Source organism: Muscardinus avellanarius (genome assembly GCF_963383645.1).
Source record: "Muscardinus avellanarius genome assembly, chromosome: 9".
NCBI lineage: Eukaryota > Metazoa > Chordata > Mammalia > Rodentia > Gliridae > Muscardinus > Muscardinus avellanarius.
Genome location: NC_137795.1, coordinates 99573954 through 99594812, shown reverse-complemented (window position 1 = coordinate 99594812; position 20859 = coordinate 99573954). Strand labels below are relative to the sequence as shown.

Here is a 20859-nt window from a genome sequence, read left to right as displayed (position 1 = left end):
GTGTGCCACCATGCCTGGCTAAATGCCATTTTTTTCAGTCAAGATTCTTTGTGGTACTGGGAATTGGACCCAGAGGCATTTTATTTATTATTTGAAAACAGGGTCTTGCTGGGTCTAGGAGAGTCTCACTACTTGCTGAGGCTGTCCTCGAACCTGCAATCCTCCTGTCTCAGCCTCCCAAGTATTAGGATTACAAGTGTGTACCTTCGTGCCCCCTCAATCAAGTTCTTTTGTTCCAGTTTTACTCACTGTTCTATGCTCTGAACTCTTGCCCACTGTGTGTTATATAGTTCAGTGTTTAGGCTCTCAAATACTTCCTATTGTTTCCTTTGCTTTTATCTTGAAGTCAGGCAGTGTATGTCCCCATCCTTTATATTCATTATGGACTGAGTAGATTTGTTTATGACAGACAGGTCTGTCCTGTGTGGTGCCCTTTCTCAATACACAATCTACCCTACAGAGTGTATATCACGTTTCTTGAGTTCTACGTATATGGAATCATATATAATTCCACTAGTCTTTTTTTTCTTTTTGGTGGTACTGAGGGTGGAACCCAGGGGTTTTTCTACCTCCGGGCTACACTTCCAGACCTATTTTATATTTTATTTGGAAACAGGGTCTCACTAAGTTGCCGAGAGCCTCACTAAGTAGCTGAGGCTGGCTTCGAACCTGTGTGATCCTCCTGTCTCAGCCTCCCAAGCGCGGGGATCACAAGCGTGCGCCACCACGCCCGGCTTTCACTAGTATTTTTCGCATGTTTTATTTAAAAAAAATTATTTCCCTGATTTTGACCCATTCATAGTTGATAGAGGGCCAGGTGTGGTGGCGCAGCTTGTAATCCCAGCATTGTGGAGGCTGAGACAGGAGGATTGCAGTTCGCGGACAGCCTCAGCTACTTAGTGAGGCCCTCTGCAACTTAGTGAGACCCTGTTTCAAAATAAAGAATAAAAAATAGGGCTGGGGGTGTAGCTCGGAGGTAGAATGCCCCTGGGCTCCCTTCTCAGTGCTGCAAAGAAAAACACAAAAAACCGAGTTGATAGAGGTTGGAGGCAGTGGGCATACTCGGAGCGTTAACTAGTTAACTCAGTCGGTTCGTATTGGTGACAACCCTGCGTCGACGCTGGCCGACACACTGAGGATGTGAGACGCATGTAAACGCCTCCGGGAGAATGAAGAGCGGGAGGGAGCGCGTCCCCTCGGAGTGGTGCTTCGCTCCCAGTGCGACACTTCTGTCCAGTTTTTCTGGAATTTAAGTTATCAGGGACTTTAGATGTCACACCCTGCTCGCAGAACATTTCAAAGGAAAGACGTTAGCCGGGCGTGGTGGCGCACGCTTGTAATCCCAGTACCTGGGAGGCCGAGGACCGTGCAGCTTTGAAGCCAGCCTCAGCTACTGAGTGAGGCTCTCAGCAATGTAGCGAGACCCTGTATCCAAATAAAATGTACAAATAGGTCCGGGAGTGTAGCCCCGAGGTAGAAAGCCCCTGGGTTCCATCCGCAGTCCCACAAATAAAAAGGACAAAAACCAAAAAAGAAAAGATGCCGAGATTAGAAGGCTAGCCTGCAGCTCTCGTCCCATGGCCACTGCCTGCCTGTCCAGTGTCTGTTTCCAGTCACACGTCTTAAAGGTGGACATGCTCTGAGAAGTTAAGTACCTGAACCTTCCCCTCCAGTATTTTGTCATTGTTGAAAGGTAGCCTCCGCTTTACCACCCCTAGGGGAAAGAAAGTGGCTGCTCTCCGGGGTGGACGGTTCATTGCATCCACTCTTTGAAGAGCCGGCTCACCTGTCAGGCAGCCCCTCCCGGGCTCCTCGGCTGTGGGACGTGAGCGCAGCTCAGTGTGCTGCTTCGGGCTCAGTCTGACAGTACACAGGACAGTGGGATGTGACTTAGGCACGTCATTCTGGTTCTTTTGCCTAAGGCTGCCTTTGGTTTTTAGGTAACTGGGCTGGGGCTCCCCAGGACCACCCAGGTTTGATGTCTGGGGGGGCTCAGGACTCAGCATGCGGTGCTCACGGCTGTGATTTATTACAGTGAAGGACACAGAGTCGGCAAATGGAAAAGGCCCGTGGTGTGAAGTCGCAGGAAACCAGCAGAGGCCCCCGGGCTCCCCACCAGCATGGGCTTAAGTTTTGTGGCAGCAAGCTGTGAAAACACGCTGAAGTGCCATCTGTGCGAAGCTCATTGTGCCAGGGTTTCCTTTGGGGCTCGTCACGTAGGCAGCCTCTGTCTGGCATCCCCAGATTCCAGGCTCCCAGAAGGTGAGCGGGGCTTTAGCGTAGATCACACTGCTGGGTAGAGAGTGAGCTGCTCTTGTTTGGAAAGGCGGGGACCCTCCCTAGGCCAAATCCCCAGGTGCCAGCCCGGGGCCACCTTGCGACAGGCCCTCGTGAGGAGCGGCAACTGGGCTGGCCGCGTTCACTCCCGCGTGTGTTTATGTACTTCTACAACTGCCGTTAAAATAGGCCTCACCGTTTGGTTTTTTCAAAACCATAGGTTCTGAAATGCATGTAATCCCAGTATTCGTGAGGCTGAGACGGGAGGATCTGGGTTCACAGCCAGCCTCAGCTACTTAGTGAGGCCCTTTGCAACTCAGTGAGACCTTGTTTCAAAACAAAGAATAAAAAAAAAGTAGGGCTAGGGGTGTAGCTTGGAGTAGAATGCTCCCTGGGTTCCATCCCCAGTCCCCAAAAGTACTAACCATAGCTTTCATGTGTTTAGTTTTTGTGAAACTGGATTGAACCCATGGGTTCTCTACTTCTGAGCTATATCTCCAGCTCTATTTTATTATTTTTATTATTTTATTTTATTGCTGGGGATTGAACCTAGAGGCATTCTACTGCCAAGCTACACCCCCAACTCAATTTTTTTTTTTTTTTTTTTGGTACTGGGGTTCCTGGAAGCCCTTCTACCTCTGGGCTACACTCCCAGACCTATTTTTACATTTTTATTTGGAAACAGGGTCTCCTAAGCCAGCGCGCGGCTGGCTTCGAACCTGTGCGATCCTCCTGTCTCCGCCTCCCAAGCGCGGGGATTACAAGCGTGCGCCACCACGCCCGGCCACCCCCAGCTCAATTTTATTTCTTGTTTGGAATCAGGGTCTCACTAGGTTACTGAGAGCCTTGTGAAGTTGCCAAGGCTGGCTGTGAACCTGTGATCCTCCTGTCTCAGCCTCGCGAATACTGGGATTACATGCATTTCAGAACCTATGGTTTTGAAAAACCAGACGGTGAGACCTATTTTAACGGCAGTTGTAGAAGTACATAAACACATGCGGGAGAGTGAACGCGGCCAGCCCAGTCTCCTCTCCTCACGAGGGCCTGTCGCAAGGTGGCCCCGGGCTGGCACCTGGGAATTTGGCCTAGGGAGGGTCCCCGCCTTCCCAAACAAGAGCAGCTTACTCTCTACCCAGCAGTGTGATCTACGCTGAAGCCCCGCTCACCTTCTGGGAGCCTGGAATCTGGGGATGCCAGACAGAGGCTGCCTACGTGACGAGCCCCAAAGGAAACCCCGGCACAAGTCTCTAATGAGGTTTACAGCTTTTACTTTTATGCGTAGATATTAGGTGCTTTAGAAAGAACTAAGCATATACAGTTTCTATACCTTGAGAATTAATAATGGATCCCACTGATGTGGGCAAGCACTGAAAATAGGGAACAGAGCATAAAATCTTTGTTCATAGAGCATAACGAGGCAACGGTTAAATACAATATTGAGGACCACTGGGCTGAAAGTGATAATAAAAATTTGTACAGTTCTTCCATGAGGATTGTGCAGGAGAACGTAAACCTACTCTAGGAGGAGGCAGGATTCAAGGACAGTGAACATGCTCTCAGCCTCGTACAGCTGCTCGCACCGGGCGGGCTCGCACATGTACCGTACTCCTCACCCGTTGTAAAGGAGACCCCCAGCTGCGTGAGTTGGACCTTCCCTGTCCTGCTCTCACCCCTCTCAGAAAGACACTCCATGTTGGCGGTCACCCACTCCCACTCGTAGCCCCGTTACACACATTCCTCACTGGGAAAGCCCACACTGGACCCTCTAGTGTGCGCACAGGAGGTGCCTCGATGTCTAGCAAGCATGGTCGCTTACTTTAGTCCCCCCAGCACACAGCACGAGAAAACCCGCGGAAGCCGGGCGTGGTGGCGCACGCTTGTAATCCCAGCATTCGGGAGGCTGAGACCTGAGAATCGCGGTTCATGGCCAGCCTCAGCTACTTAGTGAGGCCCTCTGCCACTCAGTGACATCCAGTTTAAAAATAAAGAATAAAAAATAGGGCAAGGGGTGTAGCTCGGAGGTCGAATGCCCCTGGGTTCCATTTCTAGACCTGTAAAAAAAAAAAAAGAAAAAGAAAAGAAAGAAAGACAGCCCGTGACGTGCAGAGGCTAATCCATTCACATCATCGCGATGCGCACCCAGGCCAGGTAGACTCACGGTGAGCACGTGATATTTTAGTGTGTTCATTTTTTTTTTTTTTTTTTTTTTTTTTTTTTTTTTTTGCGGGTCTAGGATGGGACCCAGGGGTATTCGACCCCTGAGCTATACACCCTGCCCTATTTTTTATTCTTTATTTTGAAACGGGGTCTCACAGGCTTGGGCTGCCACGCCCAGCTGCTGTGTTCAATTGTGTAATTGACTTTCCTAAACCGTGGCTGACTCACTGTGTATACTTTGAATGTTTTTAATTTAAACTACTAATACAGTCAACCTGATCGGTTATTGTATCTGTTGTTATTATTTTTGTGGTACTAGGGATGGAACCCAAGGGCATTCTACCTCTAAGCAACACCTCCAACCCTATTTTTTAATTTTAATTTTTATTTTTTTTTGGTGGTACTGGGGTTCCTGGAAACCCTTCTACCTCCAGGCTACACTCCCAGACACCTATTTTTTATATTTTTATTTGGAAACAGGGTCTCTTAAGCCAGTGAGGCTGGCTTTGAACCTGCAGGATCCTCCTGTCTCCATCTCCCAAGCCCAGGGATTACAAGCGTGGGCCACAACGCCTGGCTTTTTATTCTCCAAGTTATACCCCCAGCCCTAGTTTTTATTCTTTATTTTGAAACAGGGTTTTGCAACTAAGTTGCAAAGGGTTTTACTAAGTAGCAGAGGCTGTCCTGAATCATGATCCTTCTGCCTCAGCCTCTCAAATGCTGGAATTACAAACGTGTGCCATCACGCCCGGCTTGTATCTCTTATTAAACTATGTTTTCTAGGCTGGTTTCAATCCCCAGTACCACCACAAATAAATAAATAAATAAATAAATAAAATCTACCACCACAATCAGAGATAGAACATTTGCACACTCCCCAAATTTTCTACCTCTGATATCTGTAGGGAGTTATTTTCTTCCTTCCTTCTTAGTGTGTGTAGGTGTTGGGATCAAACCCAGGGCGTCATGCATGCCAGGTGACTGCTCTGCCACTGAGTTATAACCTCAGCTCAGTCTCTTCTTGGCTGAAAGTAGACATAATTCCTAATATATTGGATCATGAATTCCTTTTTCGTTGTTCCTGGGGATTGAATCCGGGGGCATCTACTTCTGAGCTACACCCCAGCCCTTTCTCTGTTTTTGATACTCAGGATTGAACCCAGGGGAATTCTGCCTCTGAGCTATACCCCTTTTTTCTGTTTTGTTTTGAAACGTCTTGCTAGGTTGCTGAGAGTCTCAGAAGTTGCTGAGTCTGTCCTCAAAACTGTGATTCTCCTGTCTCAGCCTTTATTTTTTTATTTTGAAATAGGGTCTTGCTGAGTTGCTCAGGCTGGCTTAGAACCTTCGATCCCTCTGTCTCAGCCATCCAAGTATTGGGATTACAGGTGTGTGCTACCATGCCCGGATTACTTATTTTCAAACAGAGTCTCAGCTGGACACGGTGGCCCTTCACTATAGTCCCAGTACTTGGGAGGCTGAGACAGGAGGATCACAGGTTCACGGCCAGCCTCAGCAGCTTAGGGCTGGGGGCATAGTTTGACGGTAGGAATGCCCCGGGTTCAAGCTCTACCACACACACAGACACAAAACTTCATTTATGCCTTTGGATTAGAAGGTGGTCTTTGGCACTGTGCAGTTGCTCCCGGGTGAACTCCGTGTGGCGTGTCCTGTTCACAGGTCACTGAGGGCCCTGTGGGCTCGGACATGGGTCCAGTTGGTCACAAGGGCCTGGAGAACATGGGAGCACCGGTGAATTCGGGGGGAGTGACTTGTTCCTGTTCGTTCCTGCAGATCTGGAGCAGCAACCATTTGTTTCCCAATGCAGAGGAGGCCACTCTGTTCCTCGGGACACTGGATACTATTTTCCTCTTCTCTTATGCTGTGGTGAGTTCTAGAAGCTTTTTTCTTTTTTCTTTTCTTGGTGCCAGGGATCAGAGACAGGGCCTCCTGCGTGCCAGGCACTGCGTAACGCTGTCTGCCATTAGGCCCACTGCGCCTCCTGCTGACGGCTTCCTAAGGAGCCGCAGTTCCTTCTGTGCCTTCCGGGCATTTTGTTTTCAGAAAGAACACAGTAAATTGATTTCCTTATCTGAAAGAATGGAGAGGTTTCCTTTATCTCTTTATTGTGTGCAGCACAGGACCACTTGAGAGAGAGGATCGTAGAACAGTGACTACTTTGGTGGTTGCATGCCCCCCCTCTTTTTTTTTTTTTTTCTTGAGGGGCTGGGGATGGAACCCAGAGGCTTTCTACCTCCAGGCTATTCTCCCAGACCTCTTTTATACTTTACTTGGAAACAGGGTCTCACTAAGTTGCTGAGAGCCTCACTAAGTAGCTGAGGCTGGCTTCGAACCTGTGTGATCCTCCTGTCTCAGCCTCCCAAGTGCTGGGATTAACAAGCGTGCGCCACCACGCCCGGCTCCCCCTTATCTTTTTTTTTTTTTTTTTTTTTTTTGCGGGTCTGGGGATGGAACCTAGGGGCATTTGACCTCTGCCCAATTTTTCTTCTTTATTTTGAAACCTGGTCTTACTGAGTTGCAGAGGGCCTCACTAAGTAGCTGAGGCCATCCTCGAACCGCGATCCTCCAGTCTCCGCCTCCCGAATGCTGGAATTACAAACATGCGCCACCACGCCCGGCTCCCCCTTATCTTTTTGATGCTGGGGATTGAACCCAGAGTTTTCTACCTCTGAGCTATACACCCAGCCCTATATTTTTTCATTTGGAAAAAGGGTTTTGCTAAGTTGTTGGCAGCCTCACTAAGTTGCTGAGGCTGGCTTTGAACCTGTGATCCTCCTGTCTCAGCCTCCCAAGTACTGGGATTATAGGCATGCACTACTACGCCCAGATTGTATGTCCCCCTTTTGAGGAGGTAAAAGACTGACCATGAGAAAGAACCATTTATTAAGATCTTTTCATCTAAGTTTTCTCTGATGTTTCTCCATTACTTGATACATTAGAAATACTTAGTATAATCTGAATTTAGATTTGAGGTCAAAATATGTATTCATTTTTGTTTTGTTATTTTCTTTTTTTGTGTGGTACTGGGGATTGAACCCAGGGACATTCTATCTCAGAACTATACCTCAGCACTTTTTATTTTTTTGTTTGGAAACAGGATCTGACCAGCCTGCTCATTAAATTGTTCAGGCTGCAGCAACCTAGGCTCTCTGCAATTTAGTGAGACCCCGTTTCTAAATAAAAAAATAGAATAAGGTTGGGGATGTGGCCTGGAGGTAGAAGGCCCTGAGTTCCATCCCCAGTACCACACAGACACACACACACACATTACTGAGGCGGGTCTTGAACTGGTGATCCTCCTATCTCCACCTCTCAAGTACTGGGATTACAGGCATGCTTCACTCACACCTAGCCTCCTTTTTACATATTTATGGAAGAAAACTCAAGTGTGTTGTGTTGCCCTTAAGGTCTTCTGTTTCCGTGCCCTAGTCTCAGCACCTTAATCCCCACACGGGGAGAGCGGAAGGCAGGACGTTCCAGCCTCAGCTAGTTATGTGTGGGCCTCCAGCTCTCCCTGCCTTCTGTGTCGTAAAGCCCAGGGGTCAGAGCGGAGGGCAGTGGCGGGCCTGCCTCAGTGCCCCCTTCTGACACGGCTTAGACTGCAGGATGCGTGGGAGTGCGTTACCTCGGCAGAGGCTAAGGGAATCCCTTGGGAAAACTTAGGACTGCTGTTTTGGAATTATTCTCCTCTAGAAGAGGAAGTATATTTGAGGGCTTGTTTTATCAGAATTCTTGTTTGTTTGGTGGTATGGGGGTGGAACTCAAGGGCTTTTCTACCTCCGGGCTATGCTCCCAGACCTATTTTATATTTTATTTGGAAACAGGGTCTCACTAAGTTGCTGAGAGCCTCACTCAGTAGCTGAGGCTGGCTTCGAACCTGTGCGATCCTCCTGTCTCAGCCTCCCAAGTGCGGGGATTACAAGCGTGCGCCACCATGCCCGGCAATTTTTGTTTGTTTGTGTCAAGGAGTCGAGTAAAACCAAAGTCTCCCCTAAGTGAACGATGCGGTGCGGTCCGCAGCGGGGTGCAGAAGGCCACTGTTGTTCCAGAAGTGCTGTGACGCCTGTCGTTTCCGCCTCGGTGCTCGTGGTGCGTGCTCCTGGTCGTGCACTCCTCTGTGCGGCCGTAAACGGAAGTGCTTCGTTTTAGGGCCTGTTCGTCAGCGGCATCGTCGGGGACCGGCTGAATTTGCGATGGGTTCTCTCTTTCGGCATGTGCTCGTCTGCGTTAGTGGTAAGTTGGGAAGGTCTTATAACTGGTTATTAGTCACTGGATTGGGTTCGCTGTTTTAGACCCACGTGGACACCCTGTTTCTCTGCTGCAGTACAGTAGTGAGTCTAAGCTTCAGTGTGCCCATCTCTTGCTTGCCTTTCACCTAGGTGTGTCTTAAAGTGAGATCCTGATACGGCTCCTCCCTTGACTTTAGTTAGTGATCCACGCAAACGGCACGGTGGTCAGCGCTCTGTGACCCCAGCCCGCTGGTCCAGGTGTTTCTGTCACTCCGCTTCACGCTGGGGCTCTAGCCACACTGACCCGCTCTCCGTGCTGACGTCCGCTGTTCCTCTGCACCTGGCGCTTTTGTCCGTGCCACGCTTTCTCCTTGAGTGGCGTTCTTCCCTCCTTAGTCCACCTCCGTGTCTCCTTCAAGCCAGTGGCCAGTGGCCGGAGGCGTCCTTGTCAGAGGCCTGACTGTACAGGACTCACTCCTAGAAGCAGTCGCTGGTTCCTCCGCTCCTGCGCCCGTGTTTCTTTGCGGGCGCTTGTGATCTGCTGCTTAGCCTGGTCGTTCCTGTGTTAGTCTTGCCTTTCCTAAGAGCGGTGCCACAGTGGGGAAGACCGCAGAGCATCTACGGCAGAACAGCCTGGGTTGCGCCTTCCTCTGCAGTCTCCGGCTTCTGACGGGCTGCACTTGAGCTTCGTGGAAGGAGGGGTGTCATGTTCCCTGCTCGGGGCCTCGCTGTGGGTCTCGGGGTGTGTGGCGAGGGTTGGCAGCAGGGCCTGGTGCGGGGCCGTGCCGTGTGGATTTGTCGTCAGTGCTTCTCCGTGTGTAGGTTGCAGTTTTTGTTGATAAAATGAAACCATAGACTTGAGTTAGACCCTGATTTACTGAGCTTCAAAAATGACAGCTATTTGAGTCCAGGAAAACCTTTTTTCCTTGAAATTTTAGGGATTGAAGTACTTTATTCACAAGATGCTCACCTATCTACGTTTACATATTTTCAAACTCTTGTATGTACTTTTTTAATACTTAAAAAATTCTAGTATGAGCTGGGCGTGGCGGCACACATTTGTAATCCCAGTGCTTGGGAGGCTGAGACAGGAGGATCACACAGGTTCGAAGCCAGCCTCAGCTACTTAGTGAGGCTTTCAGCAACTTAGTGAGACTCTGTTTCCAAATAAAATATAAAATGGGTCTGGGAGTATAGCCTAGAGGTAGAAAGACCCTGGGTTCCACCCCCAGTACTACAAAAAAAAAATTCTAGTATGTACTTAAACTGTTTTAGTATGTAGATAAGTAGAATTGTGTAAACCCCTTGCTTTTCCCCAGCTTCTGGTAACCACAGACCATTTTTCTGCTTTTATAGTTTTACTTATTCCAGAATGTCTTATAACTGGAATCTGACAGTATGTTCCATACTATTTTGTAACCCATGATAAATATTCTTAAAATATACTTCAACTGCAAATAAAACGTCCCCTTGAATGAAATGCCTGGGGAGAAGCAGCATTGACGGGAGCAGATGACGCGTTACGGTTTCCCTTCCACGCGTGGACTTAGCAGCTGCAGCCCCGGCAGCAGGACTTGCCCCGTTGGTGTCAGCCTGGGCCCCACACCGTCCTGCGTGAACGTCCACACAGGGCCCCTACCCTGCAGCTGGAGGCTGCTGTTCCCTTCGCCGTGCAAGTCCGAGGAAGCAGATGGAGGTGAAAGGAAGCCGGCTCCTTCGAGTCGAAGATGAGTGCTGGCGAGTCTCACGCCGGGCCTCTGGTCTGCGGTTGCCGGGTGCCGGCTCTCGGGGGCGGGGTGTGTAAACGTCTCCTGTGTGGTCTGGTAGGCGCTGAGTGTGCTGACATGTCTGTGCGACGTCACATGTCCCTTTTTCTCTCCTTCTCTAAGGTGTTTGTCTTTGGCACCGTCACAGAGTGGCTGCACTTCTACGACAAGTGGCTGTATTGCTGCCTGTGGATTGTGAACGGCCTGCTGCAGTCCACTGGCTGGCCCTGCGTGGTGGCCGTGATGGGCAACTGGTTTGGGAAAGCCGGGTATGCCACCCCTCTTCCCCCACTGCTCCACCTGCGCGGCTTGCATGTGGGGTCTTTCAGTCTTGCCAGTTAACTCGATGCCGTAGGCACTGGGGCAGTCAGCGTGGCATCACTGACAGGACACCCGAGGAAGTCAGCTCAGGAGGGAAGATGGGTTCTGGCCGACAGTGTCAGAGCCTTGGCCCGTGGTCACTCGGCTCTGTTGTTTCTGGGCCTGTGGCGAGTGCATGGTGGAGGGCAGCTCATGGTGGCCAGGAAGCAGAATGAGAGGGGAAGGAGCCGGGCATGATGGCGGACGCCTTTAATCTCAGTACTTGGGAAGCTCAGGTTCAACATCAGCCTGAGGAATTTAGTGAGATAATTAACAAACTCTGAAAACAAAAACTATAAAGAGCGGGAGTGGATCTCAAAGAATGCCCTTGGGTTCAGTCCGCAGTACCAATAAACAAGTGGGAGCTGGGGCTAGAGACAGGGTGCACCTCGCAGCAAAGTCCCCGCGCCCTCCTTCCTCCAGCCGAGCCTACCTCCTCATGGTCTCACTTTCCATAGCACCTCTGCTGCGGACCACGCCTTCAGACACGACCTTTGGGGACATTCCCGATCCAAGCCGTGACAGACACTGTCCATGAGGAAGTAGGGTCATTTAGGAACAAGAAAGCTCATGGCTGGACTTAGAGAGGTCTAGTCCAGAGAGACAAGTGGCTGGCCCTCCGGCCAGCACCAGATCTTGAGCTGTAGGTACTGGGGACTAAACCCAAGAGTGCTGTACTGCTGAGCCTCATCCTAGCCCCTTTAAAATTTTATCCTGAGAGTCGGGCGTGGCGGCGTGCACTGAAATTCCAGTACTTGGACTGGGACAGGAGGATCACAGTTTCAAAGCCAGCTTCAGCTACGTAGGCCCTCTGCAACTTAGTGAGACCCTGTTTCAAAATAAAGAATAAAAAATAGAGCTGGGGATGTAACTTTGAGGTAGAATGCCCCTGGGTTCAATCCCCAGTACAACACACACACACACACAAATGTATGCTGAGACAAGGTCTCACTAAGTAACCCAGGCCGCCTTAGACTCGTGACCTGCCTGCTTCAGCCTTCGGAATACTGGGAGTACAAACCACAGCTGCGGGTTGCTTTTTTTTTTTTTTTTTAACTCCCCTTTAGAGGATCTATGTCTCTTGTGCCATTTGTTTCTTATCTTTGTTTTGTTTTATTTTGCAGTACCAGGGGCACTCTACCTTTGAGCTACACCCCCAACCCTATTTTTTATTCTTTTATTTTGAAACAGGGTCTCAGTAAGATTTTTTTTTTGTGTGTGTGTGTGTGTGTGTGTGTGTGCCAGGGATTGGAGCCAGGGGCATTCTCCCTCTAAGCTACACCACCAGCCCTATTTTATTTTATTTTATTTTATTTTATTTTATTTTATTTTATTTTATGGGTCTGGGGATGGAACCCAGGGGCATTTGACCTCTGAGCCACATCCCCTGCCCTGTTTTTATTCTTTATTTTGAAATAGGGTCTCACTAAGTTGTGGAGGGCCTCACTAGCTGAGGCTGTCCGCAAACCGTGATCCTCCTGTTTCAGCCTCCCAAATGCTGGGATTACAGGAGTGCGCCACCACGCCCGGCTGTGTCCGGCTATGTTAGATTTTTATCACGTGTTGTCCGCTGTGTTTGGCCGTTGGTTTTTGTATGTTTGCTCTTCTTTCTTTGTAGGTGTTTTTTGTACTAGGCATTTAACCCAGAGGCATTCTAGATGAGCCCCCTAGATGAACTTTCTGCCCTGAGAAGGGCTGACCTAGAATCGACAGACAGTCCTTCTGTCTCAGGCTCCCAATTACTGGCATTACAGGCGTGGGCACCCACCCCGGCTATGTGTTTACTCTTTCAAGTGGGACCAGTGTGTGCAGCAGACGCCAGCCACCCACCTTGGTGCTCAGCGCCTGCTCCGGCAGCTTCTCAGCTTTGCAGCTTTACCAGTTTCACAGTGGGAGCTAAGTTGGTTGTTAATGACCTGCAGTGTTGTGAAAGTTCACCCGTAAAGCGTCTGTGGTTAGCATAAGCACCACTTAAGAAGGTCCCGGTTCAGTGTCAGTGCGTATTGATTTCTATTTCATTCTGCCTCTGGCGTCACTGGCTTAACACACTTGCATTGTAAAAGGCATCCCCTGTGATCTAGTTTTCTTTGGAGTAGATAAATGTCTGCCCATGTGCTTGCTTGTGTCTTGTGGGGTTTTTTCCTTTGTTTTTTGTAGTACTGAGAATTGAACTTGGTTGCTCTACCACTGAGGTATATCTCCAGCATTTTTTCCTTTTTGCTTTTTTTCCACTGGGATGGAGCCCAGGGGCATTCTACCCTGAGTTACACTCCAGTCCTCTTAATATTTATTTATTTATTTATTTACTTATTTTTTGGTGGCACTGGGGGTGGAACTCAGAGGCTTTCTACCTCCGGGCTATACTCCCAAACCAATTTTATATTTTATTTGGAAACAGGGTCTCACTAAGTTGCTGAGAGCCTCAATAAGTAGCTGAGGCTGGCTTTGAACCTGTGCGATCCTCCTGTCTCAGCCTCCCATGCTTGGGGATTACAAGCGTGCGCCACAATGCCTGGCCACTCTGACTTTTAAAATTAAACTTTTTAGCCGGGTGTGGTGGTGCACACAATTGTGATCCCAGTACTTGGGAGGCCAGGCATAAATATATATGGCTAGGGGTATAGCTCGGAGATAAAATGCCTCTGGGTTCCATTCCCAGTCCAGTTAAAAATTAAATTGGCCTGGGGGTAGCTCGGAGGTAGAATGCCTGGGTTCAATCCCCAGAACCACATACAACACAAAAATATATTTTTAAATTTTATTTATTAATTTGGTCCTGGGAATTGAACCCAGAGGTCTTCTGCATCCAAACCACATCCCTAGCATCTTCTCCCCTTTTTTCTTGGTTTTGGAGACTAAACCCAGGGATGTTGTATCCCCAAGCTACGCCTCCATGCCTATTTATTATTTATTTATCTATTTGGCGCTGGGGATTGAAGCTAGAGACAGTCTACCTCCAAGCTACAGCCTCAGCCCGATGTGTTGCTGAGGACTTTCCTAACTTGCCGAGGCTGGCTGTGAACCTGCAGCCCTCCTGTCTCCGCCTCCCAAGAACTGGGGTTACAAGCATGCGCCACCACACCTGGCCTTATTTTTTTATTTTGAAAGAGGGTCTCGCTAAGTTTTCTGGGAGTCTTGCTAAGTAGCTGCAGCTGGTCTTGAACCTTCCTTGACCTTCCTGTCTCAGCTTCCCAAGTAGTGGGGTTATAGGCATATACTATTGCATCTGGCTAATTTTTAAATTTTTAAATAATTCAGAAAATGTAAGTGAAGAAAAATAAAGGTTAAAACAACTGAAATCCTATCACTCAAAAGATAATTGTTTTTTTGTTTTTTATACTGGGGATCAAGCCCAGGAGCGTTCTAACTTGAAGCTATAGCCATAGCCTTTTTTTCTTTTCTTTTGAAACAAAGTCTCATTAAGTTGCTAGGAGGCTCACTAAATTGCTGAAGTTGTCCTGGAACTTGTAAGCCTCCTGTCTCAGTCTCCCAAGTACTGAGATTACAGGCATGTCCACCCAGCTGACAGTTTTGTTTTTAGCAGGTAGTACTAGGGAGTGAAATGAGTAACGTATTGCTTTAGACTCTGACTTCCTGTGAGCTGAAACAGTGACCCAGAAAGTCCATTGGAACTGTGATGGCTTAAAATCACAGTTATTATTATTTATTTATTTATTTATTTATGTTTATTTATTTATTTATTTTGGTGAGTCTGGGGATAGAAACCAGGGTATTTGACCTCTGAGCAACATCCTCTGCCCTATTTTCTTTTTTTTTTAACTTGTCATTTATTTTATTTATTTGTTTATTTATTTTAATTATTTTTTTATTAATTTATTTTTTTTTAAATTGGTGCATTGTAGTCATATATCAATCACATTGGAGTACAAGACTTGAGAGAATATACAAGCACACATCATCCATTTAGCCCTCCTCCAGCCCCCATCCCATTCCCTCCCCCTCCCCCCATCCCATGCTTCTTTGGTGATTTACTTTGATACATTTGTTTATGTACCTCCTGCGTTTTAAAGAGGCTCCAGTATTACATACCCTCTGATTGGTCACATTAGTTGCTTCACTATAGGGCCCTTTCTATAGCTCAACCTCTTCCTGTTGCCCTTTTCCTCCTAGTTGTTGCTGATTAAGAGAAGCGTCTGATTTATATTTTCTGTGATATTTCTCTGTGCATGCTGTGTTGCAAGTACCGATCCCACTCTTGATGGTCCCAGTAGTGGCTTGGCTACTCAGTGGACTGATCCAGACCTTGCTGGCTCAAGCAGGTCTGGGGATGGAACCCAGGGGCATTTGACCTCTGAGCTACACCCCCTGCCCTGTTTTTTATTCTTTATTTTGAAACAGGGTCTCACTAAGTTGCAGAGAGCCTCACTAAGCTGAGGCTATCTGCGAACCACTATCCTCTGGTCTCAGCCTCATGAATGCTGGGATTACAAGCGTGCGCCACCACACCCAGCTCCTATGTTTTTATTCTTTATTTGAAACAGGGTTTCACAAAGTTGCAGAGAGCTTTACTAAGTAGCTTGAGGCTGTCCAAGAACCTCCATCCTCCGGTCTCAGCCTCCCGAATGCTGGGATTATAAGTGTGTGCCACCACGACCGGCAAATCACAGTTATTGTTTTTGTTTTGTTTTGTTTTGTTTTGTTGTGGGTCTGGGGATGGAACCCATGGGCATTTGACCTCTGAGCTATACCCCCGCCCTATTTTTTATTCTTTATTTTGAAACTGAGTTTCACTGAGTTGCAGAGGGCCTCATTAAGTATCTGAGGCTGTCCAAATGCTGGGATTACAAGCATACGCCACCACGCCCGGCAAAATCACAGTTATTGTAAACCAGACTCTTTCAAAATTATTTTGGTAGTTGGTGTTGTTTGAATCTTGACCTTCTGACTTTCCCTCCAGGATCCTCGTAACGGACTTTAGTACTTTTACTGGAGATGAACTGACAGAATGGTCAAGGTCAAGTCCTTTCTTTTCTAGATGAAAATGTTGGGCCCAGAGGAATTTAGTGATCACCACCAAGGGAGCCTCTAAGTGGCCGTCACTGTGGTTGAGTCCTGCCACGGTTCTTGGCTGTTAGGGATTGTGCTTTTTGAAAATAAATTTAGACTAGGTGATAATGTTTCCATAGAAGAGCTCCTGGCCAGGAGCGCATGGCACTGCCCGCGGCCCCCGAGGCGTGCGGAGCGAGCTCTCACGGGTAACAGCTGCAAGAGGCAGAGCTCCGACTGCACGCACGCTCCGTGTCGTGTCGTCTCCCTGTTGTTTCCTTTTCTTTTCTTTTTTTTTTTTTGTGGGTCTGGTAATGGAACCCAGGGGCATTCGACCTCTGAGTTACACCCCCTGCCCTATTTTTTATTTTTTTTATTTTGAAACAGGATCTCACTAAGTTGTGGAGGGCCTCACTAAGTAGCTGAAGCTGTCCCTGAACTGTGATCCTCCCGTCTCAGCCTCCCGAATGCTGGGATTACAAGCGTGCGCCACCACGCCCAGCCTCCCTGTTCATTTTACAGAGTCCCTCTGCCTCATTAAGGAGCTAAAAATGCAGACCACATGTAGTGTCTTAGTATATGTATCAAATGAAAATACAAATAAAGTACAAATTCAAACGTTAACCCATTGACGCCGCTTTCACCAGCCCTGCCGCTACCGGCTGTATTCAGAGCTGGTCATTCCTGCCCGGGACCGTCTGGTCTCCAGTGTCCCTCCCACCAGGCTCTTCCTCCGTCTGTTCGCGCTTTATTGAGGTTCATTCCAAGCTGCACGTGCATAAGTGTACAGCTTGTTGAGCTGTGGCCCGCGTGCTCCCGTAGAGCCACCAGACGACTAAGCCCTGTCCCTGGCACCCTCCGTCCCCTCGCCCACCGCACGCTCCTGCCGCCTTCCCAGGCAGCCACCTCTCTGCTCTCCATCACTCCAGTTGGAATTCCCAAAGCTTTATATAAATAGCACCGTTTGGTGCACACGTTCTTGGTCTTCCTCAGCGCAGATGATTCGCGGTGTATGTATTGATGGTTCATTTCTTTACGTAGCTGAGTAGCAATCCTCCTGATGGGCCTGGAATTGAACTTTAATATAAAAATCTTAGAAGAGACTTCATGGTTTATCATTTTGGCATATTTAAATTTTTTTTTTTTTTTCCGGTCTGGGGATGGAACCCAGGGGCATTCTACTTCCAAGCTACACCACCTGCCCTATTTTTTATTCTTTATTCTGAAACAGGGTCTCACTGAGTTGCAGAGGGCCTCACTGAGTAGCTGAGGCTGTCCGCTAACTGTGATCCTCCAGTCTCAGCCTCCTGAATGCTGGGATTACAAGTGTGCGCCACCACGCCCGGCTCCACATATTTAAGTATTTAAAAATACGACTCTTATTCTTTGAAAGGAGAACCTTCACTCTTTGGGTGGCTTTTTGAACTGCACGTAGAGTCCTTGACAATGCTGTTGTCATTTGTCTTCTGTGTTCTCAGCCGAGGAGTTGTCTTTGGTCTGTGGAGTGCCTGTGCTTCTGTGGGCAATATTTTGGGAGCGTGCCTAGCTTCGGCTGTTCTGCAGTATGGTTATGAGGTGGGTATTTTTTTTTCCGTGTGTGTGTGTGTGTGTGTGTGTGTGTGTGTGTGTGTGTATGTGTGTGTGTGTGAGAGAGGGGGGGAGGGAGAGGGAAAGGGGTGGGGATTGAACCCAGGGGTGGTCTACCTCTCCACTAAACCCCAAGCCCTTTTTTTTTTTTTTGGTGGTACTGGGGGTAGAACACAGAGGCTTCCTACCTCTGGGCTATACTCCCAGACCTATGTTATATTTTGTATGGAAACAGGGTTTCACTAAGTTGCTGAGAGCCTCACTAAGTAGCTGAGGCTGGCTTTGAACCTGTGCAGTCCTCCTGTCTCAGCCTCTCAAGCGCAGGGATTACAAGCGTGCGCCACTACACCTGGCACCCCAAGCCTTTTTGATGTTTTATTTATTTATTTATTTATTTTTGGTGGTACTGGGGTTCCTGGAAACCCTTCTACCTCCGGGCTACACTCCCAGACCTATTTTATCTTTTTATTTGGAAACAGGGTCTCCTAAGCCAGCGAGGCTGGCTTCGAACCTGCCCGATCCTCCTGTCTCCGCCTCCCAAGCGCAGAGATTACAAGCGTGCGCCACCACGCCCGGCTTGATGTTTTATTTTTAAACAGGGTCTTACTAAGTTGCAGGGGTTTCTGCTAGGTTGCCAAGGCTGTCCTCCTCCCGAGTGTCAGATTTGCAGATGTGTGCCACCACGCCCGGCTCCTTTTTATTTTTTTGAGACAGGGTCTCGCTAGGTTGCCCAGATTGGCCTTGAAGTTGTGATCCTCTTGGCTTCGCCTCCCAAGTAACTGGGATTATAAGGCGTGCGCTACCGTGCCTGGCCAGCGGGTCCATTCCTAAGTGGCTCACCCGGGAATTTTGGCTTCTTCAGAAGCCGCTCGTCTGTCGCAGCCACCTCTATTCTAGACTCACTCTAGCTTCACTCCTGGGTTGTGCTGATCGGTTCCGGTGGGACTCTCACTTTGCCCTCTGTGCTGCGCCCAGGTTTGACTGCTTTCAATTTGTTACTTGTTTAAAATTCAGACTGTCCATATCATAAAAGTCAGCCTCCCAGCTGGCAGTTGCTCTGATCTCGGGATGTTCCCGGTCCCTTTGTCCCTGTCGTCTGCCCGCAGGAGCCCAGCTGAGCCCGGGGCGTGTGGGGAGCTTCCCCTCGTGCCCCTGTGCCTCGGCGACTGCTCTGCCCTCGCTCTCCTCAGACCTTGCCCAGCTGTGCCTTCAGTCTGTTAGCCGACCCCTTCAGTTCCCCAGTTTCTCCCATCCGTTTAGCTGTGTGTTACCGTCAGTGCTGTTATGGGTGCTGTTTGGTCCCTGTAAGCAGATGTCATGTGTTGGAGGCAGACACTTGGGATGCAGAGACTTGGGAGCTGGTCCTGAGCTGACATCCCTGGTGCCGCAAGCAGCCCGGGACCTCCTAGCGTGCTTGGGAGGACAGCCGAGCAGCCCTGGCCCCTCCTCCTCACCGCCTTCGGTGGCTGCCTGACCACGCCTCTCCTCCTCCTCCAGTGCGCCTTTCTGGTGACCGCATCTGTGCAGTTTGCTGGTGGGATCGTCATCTTCTTTGGACTCCTGGTATCACCAGAAGAAATTGGTGAGGAAGGGCTGTCTCTTCTATTCAGAATTTCCTCCTGGCAGGGGCAGGGAGATCTGAGGCCAGGAAGCAGAATCCCTCTGATTTGCCTATATCTCATCACTCTGGGGAAAAAAAAATATTTGCCATTTTTTGGGAGGGTCCAGAACAGAACGTGCCTTTCAACAAATCAAAGGAATAAGGTAGCCATTTGTGTTCCATCGGCGTTGCGGCAGCCCGGGCTCAACTGCGTGTGTTTGAGAGAAGTGACGTGTCCCTTCTTAGATACAGGGAAAACTTAGTGTTTACAGATGATTCTTGTTCTTTTTGCAGTGTTAGGGGTCAAACCTAGAGCCTTGCTCATGCCAGGAAACTGCTCTACCACCAGTGAACTACACACCCAGCTCACAAATGATTCTTTTTTTTTTTTTTTTTTTTGAGGGTCTGGGGATGGAACCCAGAGGCATTTGACCTCCGAGCTACACCCCCTGCCCTATTTTTATTCTTTATTTTGAAACTGGATCTCACTGAGTTGCAGAGGGCCTAAGTAGCTGAGGCTGTCCGCGAACCGCGATCCTCCAGGTCTCAGCCTCCCGAATGCTGGGATCACAAGCGTGCGCCACCACGCCCGGCACAAATGATTTTTAAAATTGAGACCCTGGCTAGGAGTTAGCATGTATGCCTTTCCTCTCACTTCTCTCCTCCTTGCTCCCATCCTCCCTCCCTCCCTCCCTCCTTCCTTCTTTCCTTCTTTGGGATTGAACCCAGGCCTTGCAAATGCTGGGGGAGCACTCTGCCACTGCGCTGCATCCCTGGTCCTTTTTCTTTTATTTTGATAGTCTCAGTTGCCTGGGCTAACCTTAAACTTGCGATTCTCCTGCCTCAGCCCCCGGAAGTAGCTGGGCTTACAGTTTTGCACCGCCGCACCTGGCCTTAGCTACATCTTCTACAAAATGGCAATAACAGCAACATCGGCTGCTGGGCATGGTGGTTCACACCTTAAATCCTATTACGCTAGAGGCTGAGGCTGAGACTGGAGGCCTAGAGGCTGCAGGTCAACCTCAGCAACTTAGACCATTTAAAAATAAAAGACAAAGTAGGGCTAGGGGTACAGCTCAGAAGTAGAATGTTCCTGACTACAACCTCCAGTAAAAAACAAGATCCCATCAGCTCCGTAAGCAGTGGTCCGTCAAAGCCTCGGCACGGCAGGCGCGCAGCAGGTGTTGGATAGCGGATGTTGTTGCTTTTGTTTCAGGTCTCCCAGGTATCGAGGCAGAAGAGAACTTTGAAGAAGATTCACACAGGCCATTGATTGACGGTGCTGAAAATGAAGACGAGTATGAGCCCAGCTACTCCATCCAGGAGGACCGTGCCGTTACGCAGCGCGCCCACGTGAAGGCGCTGAGCTTCCCCCGGGCCTGCTGTCTCCCTGGAGTCATACCGGTGAGCACGGCGCGCCCGCCACGGCCGGCCGTGGCACGGCCTCCGCTCCGCCTGGGTGAAGCTGCTTTGAGTATTTGGCTTCTTGTTGGTTCTTGACTTCAAACCAGCGTTGTGTGGTGTCCTGCAGCTTACCTCATCTGAGCACAGGATCAGCAGGCCCTTTCCGTAAAGAGACAGAGAGGAAACATCTTCAGCTTTGAGGGAACCATGTAATGTTTGCAGCCCTGTAGAACAAAGAAGCCACAGACAGTATGGGGCTGGTCAGACGTGGCCATGAGCCCTGCTTTGCTCACCCTGATTTAGCGTATGACTAAGGAGGCAAAATTGATTTTTTTTTTTTTTTTTTTTTTTTTTTGTGGTACTGGGGTTCCTGGAAGCCCTTCTACCTCTGGGCCACACTCCCAGACCTATTTTATACTTTTTATTTGGAAACAGGGTCTCTTAAGCCAGTGCA

General features: G+C 49.0%; 1 protein-coding gene across 6 annotated transcripts in view; it reads left to right on the top strand.

The window, feature by feature from the left end:
* The window catches only part of SLC37A3 (solute carrier family 37 member 3), a gene marked incomplete at both ends in the record, with an annotated part of 38569 nt that overhangs the window by 3726 nt on the left and 13984 nt on the right, over positions 1 to 20859 (top strand). For 3 of the 6 annotated variants that reach the window (XM_080701926.1, XM_080701922.1, XM_080701921.1), the window contains 6 exons: positions 6226 to 6318; positions 8602 to 8685; positions 10571 to 10716; positions 17293 to 17389; positions 18899 to 18983; positions 20218 to 20405. In XM_080701926.1, coding sequence (XP_080558052.1) covers positions 6226 to 6318; positions 8602 to 8685; positions 10571 to 10716; positions 17293 to 17389; positions 18899 to 18983; positions 20218 to 20405 — 693 coding nt within the window. The remainder of the gene's footprint in view (positions 1 to 6225; positions 6319 to 8601; positions 8686 to 10570; positions 10717 to 17292; positions 17390 to 18898; positions 18984 to 20217; positions 20406 to 20859) is intronic. The other 3 variants (XM_080701923.1, XM_080701924.1, XM_080701925.1) reach the window with 3 other exon arrangements.